This window comes from Trichoderma virens (assembly GCF_000170995.1).
Source record: "Trichoderma virens Gv29-8 chromosome Unknown TRIVIscaffold_77, whole genome shotgun sequence".
In the NCBI taxonomy this organism is placed as follows: domain Eukaryota; kingdom Fungi; phylum Ascomycota; class Sordariomycetes; order Hypocreales; family Hypocreaceae; genus Trichoderma; species Trichoderma virens.
In genome coordinates, this window is record NW_014013672.1 from 339,476 (window position 1) to 351,621 (window position 12,146).

Consider the following 12,146-nt stretch of genomic DNA (forward strand, 5'->3'; position numbering starts at 1 on the left):
TAAAGTGTTATTCCATACCCTAAGCAGAATTTCCAGTTGACTTGGGGAGCTCAAATTGTGTAAATATGAGCTACTCCCTGGTATTTGACTAGCTACGGTCAAAACAACACGAGGCCGGCGTGCTTTAAGACAAATATCCTAAATCTTTCGCTTTCCGAGAGACAAAATAGTGACAAGCACATGGGCGTCATCTATGACGAGGATAAAACCGTCCTCTTCAGCTACTCAACAGAAAATCGTCAAGCTGAAAGGGACTACTAACACAGATTAGTCTACGCTCTCTTAACATCAGGGTGCCTCAACCAACGCCAGCGCTACATCTTCGCCCTGTTATTACTGCGTCAATTGCTCAGCTCAGATTCACACGCGTGACTTAAAGAGGATCTCACAAAAGAAGGTCGCTTCACTTCGTTTCCATGTAAGGCTACAGTGTAAATGCCAAGCCCCTCATACGTCAAAGATTTCAAGCCATCATTCCAACACTCCAAGCAAGGGCGCTAGACAACGCCAAATCTTATTCTCCAGGAATTCGCTTCTCGGAGTTGTGTTTGCTGAAAACAAGAGGTTACTTCTGTTACAATTGGATGGTTCTTATGATCTCTGCGGTAAATACGTTTCATATGCATGGGAGATGCTTTTCTGAAGTACATATTGGCGTATGCCAAAATACTATGCCAGTTACCTCCCCTCGAACTATCTTTTGCCCCGTTTTCCGTCATAAAGCGCCCCTGTTCTTATAATTACCCTTTGGCGTGCTCACTAACACCTCCTCCCAATCACTTTCCCACACCAAGCAAAGCGCCTCTCGTGTTGGCTCACATACCGAATCCATCTCACTTATAATGGGTATGTCCATCGCCTTCTCCCCACTCGCATTCATGAGAGAAACATTTGCGGAGCTTACCGTCACGTTATGCGGTGAGCAATACCGAGTATACCTCCAAATGCGGATATCGCCGACTGCTCCAACCAAGCTGTAGGTTTCACTTCCAGCGCAGTATAACTCAAACTTGTTGTTTCATTGGATATCGGCCACAAGGATTCAAGGCTGTACCCGGCTGACTCAGACATCGAACGGTCGGCGCCTCGGTATCACGTAGAGGTGTGCTGTTAGCCTAACAACCGTGCCGTACTACCAAGAACAAGCTTAATTCGACTATACATGTAATAACATAATCTCTTCGGATTGAAACATCGAGTTAAAGATCTAATTCATCGAAGTCACAATCAATAGGATGAAATATATGCATGCCAACAATGCCACAGAGTAGAAAGATGTATGGATTGGAACATCGCCAACGTGATATGTCTCAGCAACTGTACCCCGTACCTAAGCAGTATTCCTAATAGAGTTATGATCTATTGTAAGCGGGATGAAAAGCCACTGTACTACTTCCGCGGCATCCCATACCAAGCAGCCAACACCTATGGACTGTCGGCGACTCAATGAGACATGTGGCGTAGAGTGTCTGTACACATTCTCAGATAGGAACTCCCATCAAGGGTATATGGTAGATCAAATATGGTAGATAAGCAACTATAAAATATTATAGAGGCACTTTAAAGAGATTTGGTATTGAATACATGATGATCGTTGTACTATGTCATAGCATTTGCTGTTGTCCTATGAACACATGTTTTGGATGTCCGAGGACCTGCATTCCAAATCCTTCGGCTTTTGCAATTTCTAGTCGCTTATTTGATCATTTGTGAGACATATGGGTATGATCTTTTGGCTCGCAAGCTCAATGCAGAGTTCAGTCCCACAGATCTTATGCTATTACACTTTTTGAGAGCGGGTTAAGGTCCAGAGCCTTGAACATTTAAGTCGGCCATTTCCATCGCTAAAATTTGAGAAATCAGCAAAGTTCTTCTTCTTTCTTATTGTACCCGTGCACAAACCTTAAGATTATATGTCAAGACTCATCACACTATGCGCTTCACAGTTGTATCTGTTGCGGCTCTAGCCACCCTCGTCCCTTTCGCGACAGCGAGAAACTGCAAAAAAAATCTTGACTACTGCGGATCTACTCTACTAGATATTGGTAAGAATATAGAAAACTCATGATTGTGAAGCTACTTGTCCTAACAAAGAAAAGGCAACTATGAAGGGCAGATAATCAGCGCTCTCGGGTCCGCTGGCAAGCCTACAGATAATAATTGGAGGAGGAAATCGTTATTTTACTGTGCAGGTGGTCCAAACGGAGAAATTCAGTGGACTGAGTACTGTGGCGAAAGATGTGTCGATGCTGGCAAAGACAAAAGTGATTACTGTTATAGGACATAGATTTGGAAAGCCCTTCTTTCTTCGGTGGCGTTCCCTCTAAAATTAGACGACAAAAGTCTGCTCTTTCAATTTCATAGACCCTAACTAACCGGGAGTGAATTTCGTTTATTTCTTCTTGGTTTTTCCCACACCTCTTATCATAGATTCAAGTCTCTCAAAGATCAAATCTCAACACAAGCTTAAGGTAGGAAGGTAAAGCTGGAGATGCATCTTAATGGCGTTTTTATTCAGTAGTCACTTGGAAGCTATTCCTATCTATCTAAACAAGACCGTGCCGAGTTCAGCATGCAGATCCCCTCGAGTTGGTGTTGACTGCAACGAGTTGTCCACCAATCACAATGTCTCCATTCACGGGCGTTTCCATTCCACCAGCCGTAACGACATAGAGGACATTCTTATCGTGTGGGCCACGGCCAAATGCACAAGAGGTTGGCTCGGCAATCGCAGTAGAATTGAGATTGCCAGCAATAATGACTTGGCGCTTACCATCAGCTGAGATCATCTCAATAGTATTTCCGCCTCCAGTAACCACGTATGCATTACCATCGCAGTCGAAAGTAAAGTCATCATACTGGTCCAGTGGCCCCTTGGTATGTGCAATTGTTGTAACGGGCCCAGCGGGGGATCCGTCCGAATTGATAGGCATCTTATTGAAAGTACCGTTTCCAAAGTTTGTGAAGTAAACTGAGTCACTGCGAACATGAACACCATCTACGCCTGATGCCGAGAAAGGCGGCGATGGGTAGAGCTGCGTGTAAGTGTTGTTGATAACAACCTCGTAATGTCCCGTCTCAATTTCCAAGCTCCAGATGACACCACCATTAACATCACCAATGAGAAGTGTCTGGTCTTTTTGGGACAGTAATGAAATGCCGTTGAGAAACTGAGCTGGCTCAACGTGAGCAATATTCTTCACCACAGGAGGCGATGTGAGCCCCAATTTGCCATGAGATGAGGAAATGCCGACGCCGCGCAAGTCCACACTCCAAACATTCCACGTTCCGGCACTGGGGATATTGCTGGTAAAAGAAGTGTTGCCAGAAATCACGGCAAATACATCGGGCTGGTACTCCGCAATGCCTGCGAGGCCAAGAGACTCGGTGAAGTCATGAACAACAACAGGCTGACTTGGCCAAGATGCCGAAGGATCGAAAAGGAAAAGCTGTGATGAACTGAGATCCGAGATGAGAATTTGGCCATTACTTCGAACAGCGAGGTTTTCAATGTAAGATTGCTTGGGGAATTCGAATACAGTTCTGACTGAACTAAGTGATGGCGTGGAGGATGAGGCCAAGGAAACGCCACAAAGAGCGAATAAAGCAGTAGCTAGACGAGCCATTGTTCAGCCAAAACAAAAAAAACTAATACAAAATCCCAAATTGAATAACGTATTGATGAATATTCTTTATTCCATTTGGAGAATGAGACTCACTTGCCTTTATAATGCTACGAAATCCATGCTGTTGGGGTACATTCAATCTACCCCAAGCTCCTTTACGGTGTAAATTGGGGTCAAAACACCATTGATCAACTGCTGACAGTTGCGGGGGTGTTTCCTTCCAGCACTTGAAGAATCGCATGGAAAGATTGCTGTCCATTTTGGTTTGATTACTATCTATATCATTCTAGCCTCTTTGACAGCGGATAAGTTTTGCGCTTCCAGCCGTTTCCCCAAGGTACATTCTTCTCGGAATGGTGTAATACGATTGGTCCATCTACATTGGAAAGACAAATTATTTCGCAGGCACCTAATAAAACAAGCAGGCCCGCCGATTCTCATCATTTGCTCCAAATAACTGAATGATACTGAAGCACCCATATTTGCTAACGTTGTTGCGTATCTTTCTTTGCAACTCACGCGGAGCCAAATACCGGCCATTTAATTTATGTGTATTACTGATGGACTTTTGCACAAAAGAATGGACGGAGAACAACCCACAAAAGTGCAATCCGCCCCAAGAGACGACTAAACGAAGAGATGTCAAATTTTGAATAAAAATGAAATGGATGAAAAAAGAAAAAAAGAAAGACTGACGGGTGTGGGATTCGAACCCACGCCTCTTGCGAGATGCGAAATCCTTTTGAAGGATCAAGATATTATCTTGAGTCGCACGTGTTAGACCACTCCACCAACCCGCCTTAGCGTCTTTGTTGGAGACTGACGGTGAAAGTTTAGTATATGGACTTTTACCAAATGTGCCTCACTAAAACGGTGCGAGGGAGATGTGGCTCACAACTAAGGTCGCTTGTTTATAGGTAATTCTTGATAATCCTCAAGAGTTGTTGTTCCAATTCTCATACCAAACCAAAAGATCAAGTGGGTTAGGTGACACCAAGAGGCATTGTGTTCAGAGAAAAAAAAACTCAATTTCCTATATAAATTCACAACATATCTGAAGGCTACTTCGAAAGAATGCTCCTCCACACTATACAACACAGAGAGAGAGACAAAGGAATCTCGATATGTATGCAACAAGAAAAAAAAACTCCAAAATATAAATGAGCAACAAAACAGTGTCTTTACACCCACCACTATCCAATAGATTCCATTTCAAGTCTCTTATTTGCGTAAACATCTACTTGGCAGCCGCTGTTGGCCCAGGAGCTCTGATTTAATAGTTAGCATTCATATCCTATCGCACCAGAATAGAGCAATTTTAGTATGCTTACCCGTTGTAGGTCAGTCCAACCAGAAGGTCGCCTAAGCTGTTGAAAACGGGGTCTTTCATGAGGAAATGTCCCTTTGCGGGGAGGTACAGGCGGTGTTGGTTTGCTAGAGCTTTCATCAAGTTGTTCTGAGCATTTGTGATGGCATTGGTGAGGCTGGTGCTCATCTGGGACTTGAACTTGGCTGCCACAACGTCCGCTGTCTCTGCCCAGGACAAGTTGCCCTCAGATGTTGAGTCAGTGTTCACGGTGTGATTGGTAACTTGGAACGCGACTCCACCATCTTCAACCGCCGCCATTGCAATAGAAATGCTCCAAGTCAGGACGAAAGTCATTTGGGTACTAATTTGGCATTAGTTAAATGATACGTCGCACAATTCTGTGTAGATCAACGTACTATGTCTTCTTACTGCTGGTGTGGTCTACTCGGAGTACGAAGGTAGACTTGCCAGTCAGGGCAATCTGTTCTTTGCCAGCTGTAAAACTGAGGAAACCACCACTGACAGACGCTGTTCGATTTTTCTTTTAGTACCCGTAGCTTGTTATAGCTACTTTTTAGATGGTGCACTGCACTTACGACTAGCGTTGACAGTTTCAACAATAGTTTCCGAATCACCACTGTTCCCTGGATTGTAGACCTGGTTAGACGAGCTGAGGTTGCGACCAGTCCAAGACCATTGACCAGGAGTAGCAGTTGAGGAAAATTGGTAGTCTCTATCGGTGGCTGCATTATCTCCAAAGTGGTATTCCATTCGGGCCGCATATGGATGGTTTTTGTCAGTGTTATCCCAGTAGAGGGTCGGGGTGTCTGGGACTGGAACCATAGATTTAACTACATCTCGAAGCACTGAAAACATCCAAGGCCAGAAGAGCGAACGATTCAGAGTATAGGTAGCAGGGTGGTTGTCATCTACCCACTGGCCAGTGTAGGAGACCGCATCAATTCCAGGCGTCTTGAAGTCAGACATCATGAGGTAGCACAGTGCATTTTGGTCGATGTTGTCCTGGTTCGTTGAAGTCGGAGTGGCCTTCCAAGGATAAGTGTCGTAGTCGATACTGGTAGGGGGAAAAGTGGGTTGATAATCGTCTGCAAACAGCGAGGGATACGAGATGAGCCATTAGCATTGTCGAATATATATGGCAAGGGGGATGTATATGCTACACATACCGTTTGTGTCCACACTCGCCCGTGCAGAGTAACCTAGAATATTGCATCCTGCCTCGTGCATTGCGGTAAGCCAGTCGATAACGAATCCATCGAATTTGCCCTTTGCCCTGGCAGTGAGATTATTATAATCTTGCTGGTGGTCAGCGAAGTTGCTCAACTCCGGAGAAAACGTGGTCGTCGCTGTGTGATAATATTTAGAATGTGTTATGCACTACGGTGGAGCAATGGATCCAAAGAAAACTTACATGACGTATCAATAAAGAGTCGTGCCAATGAGAAGTCCCAGTTAAGCAGCCCAGAACGACTCTTGAAATCTTGGTACTCTTGGCTATCCGTAGCCACATCCTTGCTCGCTAAGGGCGCAGTAAGTCTATAATGCATTGAAATATTATGAATAGAGGAATGAGCTTACCAATGTCGACCGAAAAAGCAAAAACCCAGTTATTTATCTGCCAATCGACATGAGTATCGTCCTCGTCATCATCGCTCAGGTAAATATAACAAGATCCGCCCGTAATTCGGAGCATGAAGTAAAGCAATTGGCCCTTGGGGATTGTCTGCAACTGCACGGAGGGGACGCCAATCTCCATTTTGAGATATTCTCCCCCCCGAACAGTGCGGTTGTAGTTTTTGAGGGGGGACTCATCCTCAAGCTGAGCAAGCTCCCACATATTCTGAAAAGAATCATTGATGACTTTCTGAGAAAGAACAATCATTTGATCCCAAGGGTTTGCATTGGTTGAATTGATGTAGCTTCCCATTTTGGCGGCGATATTTAGAGATGGTAATCGGAAATGTACGTTAATAAATAGAATTTAGTAGAAGAGATTACTTAGAGATATTTAGTTTACCGGTTGTTGCTGCTTGCTATTGAGAGCTCGAAATTGTTTCCATCGGGCAGAGGTAAATTTATATCAAATTTCGAGTACGAAGCTTTTGATGTATTCAACGCAAAGACTACCTTACATGTATGATATCATTTCTCGTCAACTTCAAACATTTCCTAATCGGGAAATCAAGCAAACAGAACACCTGGTGACTATTCGGGAACGCTATTTTCTTACATTCAGCTTCGATTTGTCGACACAGCCTGCACCAATTCTGGCCAACCAGGGTTAGGCAGCCGACAGAAACTTGCAGCTATACCACCACCTTTTGTTTAACTGCCCACAGTGTTGAATGGCAGGGTGGTATGCAGGGTCGAAACGAATGTCAGCTAACTCGTCTCGTCGTGCACCCTGAAAATTAAAGGTAAGCTTATAGACATGCATCACATTCTTCTTCTTGGGGGGGATTCAATATTGATTAGGCGTGGATGCATCAGCACGAGCCATCCAAACAACAGGAAAGGCTGCAGCGGCTATGCCGCAAATACCAACCTTGCATTTTGCGTCGTGAATTCAGCTCATTCTACTTAGCCATAGAAACATGAAAATAGCTCGTATTGTCGTATTTGCGTCAACTGGACGATTATTAGGGTGCCGATGACCCGAACTCTTCGCTCTTGGCATCGCCAGCCGAAGAGGCCATTGGATATTTGCAGAGAAGCTGTTGAGAAGTCATAATTTTACATCATATCAAGTCATCGGGGACACCGCAGGTGGAGGTGTGGTAGTTGTGATGGCGATGACAGAATTATATGCTTTGATTTAAGCGGAGGAGGCAACCCAAACTCACGATGTTCTCGTGGATATGTGCCTATATATACTATGCTATGAGAGCTTTTAGGTCCATGAAACTATTCACTCATCATCATTGGTTTAACAAATTTGCAAAGAAGCATCCTACAGATTCATTAATTTTTCACATTTCTCTTTCACCATGGTGACCATCAAACAGGACTCGGAGCTGATGACAAACTATGTCTCAGCCAACCCTATTCCAGCTGGCCAGCACTTTGCAGTTTTCCGAGATGCTAACATGGATCCAGGTGTCTTTGCTCTGAGTGAAGACTCTTATCTTTATTTAATCACTGTTATCAATGGCAAAGCCACCAAAATTGACTTTGGAAACGTTTCTGGCATTGTTCCCAGCGGTGTCAAGGTTCAGGCTTTTGCTGTTGTTCAAGCACCAAACTCTACACTTGATATCTGCATTGCCACTCCCGGAGCCAACAATACTACGTCTACTTTTACGTTGCTCTACGGCATCACTTTTACTGAACTTCTGGGGCCTATTCCAAGCTCCAAGATTATTCGCGGAGATTCTTTCCCTATCATTGATCACATCTACATGGTATTTTCAATTCGTTCTGTTGTCCAAATCTACTGAAGGAAATTTTAACAGTATCTGTACTAGAGCAATAAGTCCACGGATACAAAGCGCACCTTTCCTTTGGTTATGGTGGCATTCCAAAGGCCAGACAGACTTGTCAGCACGGAAGACCTAAGATTCGTCCAGTTCAATCAGAACCAGGCAACGCTGTTGGGCCCATGGACCTTGGCTACGAATCCAAAGAGAATCATAGATGTCGTTTTGGGAACCTGCACCCTCGGCGATGGTGTATTCGTCTTGTACGAAAGCTTCAGTGGACCTTCTCATATACAGTTCAAATTCTTCACTGGCAGCACCATGGTAGTGGAACCCATCTGCCCTGCCGGTATGTCACCTCCCATTCTCATTCCACAAAATGCGCAGGATGTTTTAACCAACACGTCTCATAGGAGCAACTTGTATTAGCTCATATGTTGATCCCACGTCGCATCAAAGTATCCTCCTCGTTGGAGGCCAAACCATCACAGCCTTCAAGTCAAGCGAGTATTGCTCTCCCACTGGCAGAGGAACTGTCATCAACACAGGAGACCAAGTCAGTGGCCTCAAGGGCCTCCAAGTCAACTTGTCTGGACAGACTTTGAGATTTTGGTATACGACTAATGAAGATGCCGTCCACTACTACACAGCACAAAGCACAGCCCTTTCCAACGGAATCGTGATTCCTCTCCTCTCGGAAGGAAAGGGAGGTCAAATTTCTGGTATGCTTTCGCTGAAGTCCTCTGATGGTACCGATCAAACACTTGTTAGCAGTTTGCTATCTGTGGATGAGTACGGTAACCTCGTCCTCCTACAACAAGACTCAGTATCACAACTATGGCAAACGTATCCCTTTTGGTATGCGTCAGACTTGAATGTCATGGAGGTCAAAGGTTTTATGCTACGCATGCATGCTACAGCCACCACTAGTGATGAGGCTTCTCTCATTCCTGGATGCTGGCTCCGAGTCAGCGCTTCTGGTGTTGTACGATGCACAGTCAATGGCCGATACGCTTCACTGGGGCCAACCGGTCAATGGCACCAGACGGACGCCAAAGGAGTGCTAAACATCCAACTTCAGAGCGACGACGCCTCTTGTTTCCTTTTTTCAGCGGACGCTTACCGCGCTGCCAAGCCTGGGTCTTCAGAGACTCCTCTTCAAACCCCAGTTTTGGATCCCTCTGTGAAAGTGATTACGAAGCTTGACAATGTGCAGACCCCTGCGGATGTTCGTGCGCTCAAGAAGAAGGATGGAACATCCCTTGTGCCCTCTAATGCCTCAGATGACGATGTCAAGGCTGCTGTCGACTCAATCCAAGTGCTAGTAGACCAAGCACACCAGCGTCAAGGTGATAGCCAACAATTGCTGAAATCTTTCAAGGCAGTTAGTCTAGTGGCTACTTCTGGAGGAGAATCAGCTCTTGGCTTGCGATCCTTCTCAGTTGGAGATACACTCAAAGATGCCTGGCACTATGTTGAGGATAAGTTTGAAGATGCTGTAGAGTGGGGTGTTAATTTAATTGGCAAGTATTCATTTTTCACCATAATACACATTCTTCAGCCGTTACTGACTTTTGCTGGTCTTTTTAGAGGATGGTGCTGGAAAAGTCTGGCAATTCATCATCAAAATCGGCGACGAAGTTTATTCGTTCGTTTTGGACACCGTTTCGATCATTGTTAAAGCTGTCGTCTGGGTCTTCAAGAAGCTAGGCGTCTTAATGCAGGATCTTATTGACTTTTTAGGATATCTCTTCAATTGGGATGACATTCTCACCACAGCAGATAGCATCACCACCGGGTTCAATGCAGCTCTCGATTACGGACAGCATCTGCTGGACACGACTGAGATCACGGTTGACACATGGCTAGAGGAGCTCCGTACCACTATCAAAGCTCAGTTGCCCACACTACAAAGCAACAATTACGATGGCGCTTCTATTGCGTCCAAGAGCTTAAAGTCAAAGGTTGCCCTTGAGACGGCTGCTACCACTACTACTGCTGATCCCGATGAGGATGTCAAGTCAGACGTAGCCTACAACTGGTCGACTTATTACTTCACATATGGCGGTGGTACTACCAATGCCGTTTTTAATGATGATAGCTCTCCAGGCTCGGCAGGGGATAACCTTGTTGCTATTTGGGACGATATCCAAGCTGAGTTTAACACCATCGTCAGCCTCTGCAGCAACGTAGCTAAGGATTTGCTCGACTTCTTCAACAATGGGGAGTACGATATCAAGTCTCTCATGACCAAGATCTCTGGGGAGCTTATAGATGCCATAATCGACTCTCTCAAGACTCTTGGAGATATTCTATTCAAGGCCGTGGCCTTGGGCATCAACTTGATCAAGACCATCTCCAATAAGAGCATGGATATCCCTGTGATTGGATGGCTCTGGAAGAAGATTGCGGGCAACCGACCCCTTTCTCTACTAGGACTGGTCGCACTGCTCATTGCCATTCCCACAACAGTTCTCTACAAGGCCAAGGCAGACAAGGCCCCTCCAAAGCTTACGGGTCGATTAACCGCAGATACTTTCGGCCAGTATGTTTCGGGCACGGCCGATCCCACCCTTGCCAAGGATGTGACCAATTTCACGCTTGCAACAGCCACAAGTCTGGAGTTGGTATACGGCGAGTTCAAGACCATTTCTCTTCTCATCGACAGCGCTTTTGAAGGCAGTGGATTGGAGAGCGTTCCGATCGGACCCGTCGCCCAGCTTACCAATGTGCTGAATGCAACCTCGCTGACATTTGAGACAATTTCGACATTTGTCACCTGGCCAGTCGATAAAGATGCTGCAAAGCCACCAACGGATATCTCTACAACAGCCAAGTTTGTCAAGTACTCTGTAAGTCTCTCCCACATGAACGACTGATGTTTTTACAACAATGTAGCTGATCACAGCACAGAAACTGGGACTCACAGTCTCCAACTTTGGCGCCGCCGCCCTGGCAAATGTCATCGCCAAGGTGAAGAAGGCCGATCAGCCAACCATCAAGCGTTGGAAGGGCACCATTGCCGCCGTTGTGGCCGTCCCTACGCTCTGTGTTGCCCTCACTCAGGACATCCACGATGCACAAGAAGAAACAGTGAAGACGGAGCTTGTCGCCAACCATTTTATCGAGGCCTTTTTTGAGCTGGGTAAGCAGTTGGGATTTGCAGCAGCATCTTGGGATAACGAGATTGAGAGCATTGTCATGTATGTCGGGTTGGCGGTGCAGCAGATTTGCAGTTATGGTGAATATGGCTGCAAGATTTATGATTTTGTGGAGACGTATCAATGAGAAGTTATATGGATCGGGCATTCATATTTATAAAATAGCGATCTTTATACAGCGTCCAGAGCATCCGTTTGATGATGACATCTAAAACTCAGCTAGAACAATCTCTTGAATGGCCATCAAGGTCAGGTAGAATTATATACGGCGAATATGGACATGTAATACATAGGTTTTAGCCAAAGCCTCATATGCCCTACTAAGGTCTGATCGAATTCACCCGAGAAAATATTCCTCCCTTCCTTGACCCTTGAGTTGAAATTTGTTGAATGCAGTATACCTAAAATACCTGCTCAAATTGTAAATATATAGGTTGATATTACAAACCCCTATTTCAACTAGCTGGATCGATAGCTCAGTGGTAGAGGTAAGCTTGATCTGAACACAGTTTCCACTTCCAACATAGATACTAACAAATTCGGTAGCGAGAGATTGCAGATCTCTAGGTCACGCGTTCGATCCGCGTTCGGTCCTTTCTTTTTTGCCTTTTTC

At 45.2% G+C, this 12,146-nt stretch overlaps 5 protein-coding genes across 5 annotated transcripts; 2 read left to right on the top strand and 3 right to left on the bottom strand.

Annotated features, from left to right (window-relative positions):
- Nucleotides 1–1,945: 1,945 nt before the first annotated feature.
- On the top strand, nt 1,946–2,275 carry TRIVIDRAFT_139640 (uncharacterized protein; the record flags this gene model as incomplete). The annotated part of the gene is made up of 2 exons (XM_014099625.1): nt 1,946–2,045; nt 2,100–2,275. Coding segments are annotated over 2 exons (276 nt in total), but the record flags the coding sequence as incomplete, so codon positions are not given.
- Nucleotides 2,276–2,594: 319 nt separating this feature from the next.
- Nucleotides 2,595–3,551, bottom strand: TRIVIDRAFT_136558 (uncharacterized protein; the record flags this gene model as incomplete). The annotated part of the gene is made up of 1 exon (XM_014099626.1): nt 2,595–3,551. A coding segment is annotated over one exon (957 nt), but the record flags the coding sequence as incomplete, so codon positions are not given.
- Nucleotides 3,552–4,953: 1,402 nt separating this feature from the next.
- On the bottom strand, nt 4,954–5,253 carry TRIVIDRAFT_50424 (uncharacterized protein; the record flags this gene model as incomplete). The annotated part of the gene is made up of 1 exon (XM_014099627.1): nt 4,954–5,253. One exon carries the CDS (start codon nt 5,251–5,253, stop codon nt 4,954–4,956), a length of 300 nt encoding a protein of 99 aa, XP_013955102.1.
- Nucleotides 5,254–5,538: 285 nt separating this feature from the next.
- TRIVIDRAFT_127940 (uncharacterized protein) lies at nt 5,539–6,883 on the bottom strand (the record flags this gene model as incomplete). Its single annotated transcript, XM_014099628.1, has 4 exons — nt 5,539–6,010; nt 6,119–6,302; nt 6,368–6,475; nt 6,535–6,883. Coding segments are annotated over 4 exons (1,113 nt in total), but the record flags the coding sequence as incomplete, so codon positions are not given.
- Nucleotides 6,884–7,943: 1,060 nt separating this feature from the next.
- Nucleotides 7,944–11,660, top strand: TRIVIDRAFT_50523 (uncharacterized protein; the record flags this gene model as incomplete). The annotated part of the gene is made up of 6 exons (XM_014099629.1): nt 7,944–8,357; nt 8,421–8,721; nt 8,786–9,760; nt 9,821–9,882; nt 9,965–11,224; nt 11,286–11,660. 6 exons carry the CDS (start codon nt 7,944–7,946, stop codon nt 11,658–11,660), a joined length of 3,387 nt encoding a protein of 1,128 aa, XP_013955104.1.
- Between the last annotated feature and the right edge of the window lie 486 nt (nt 11,661–12,146).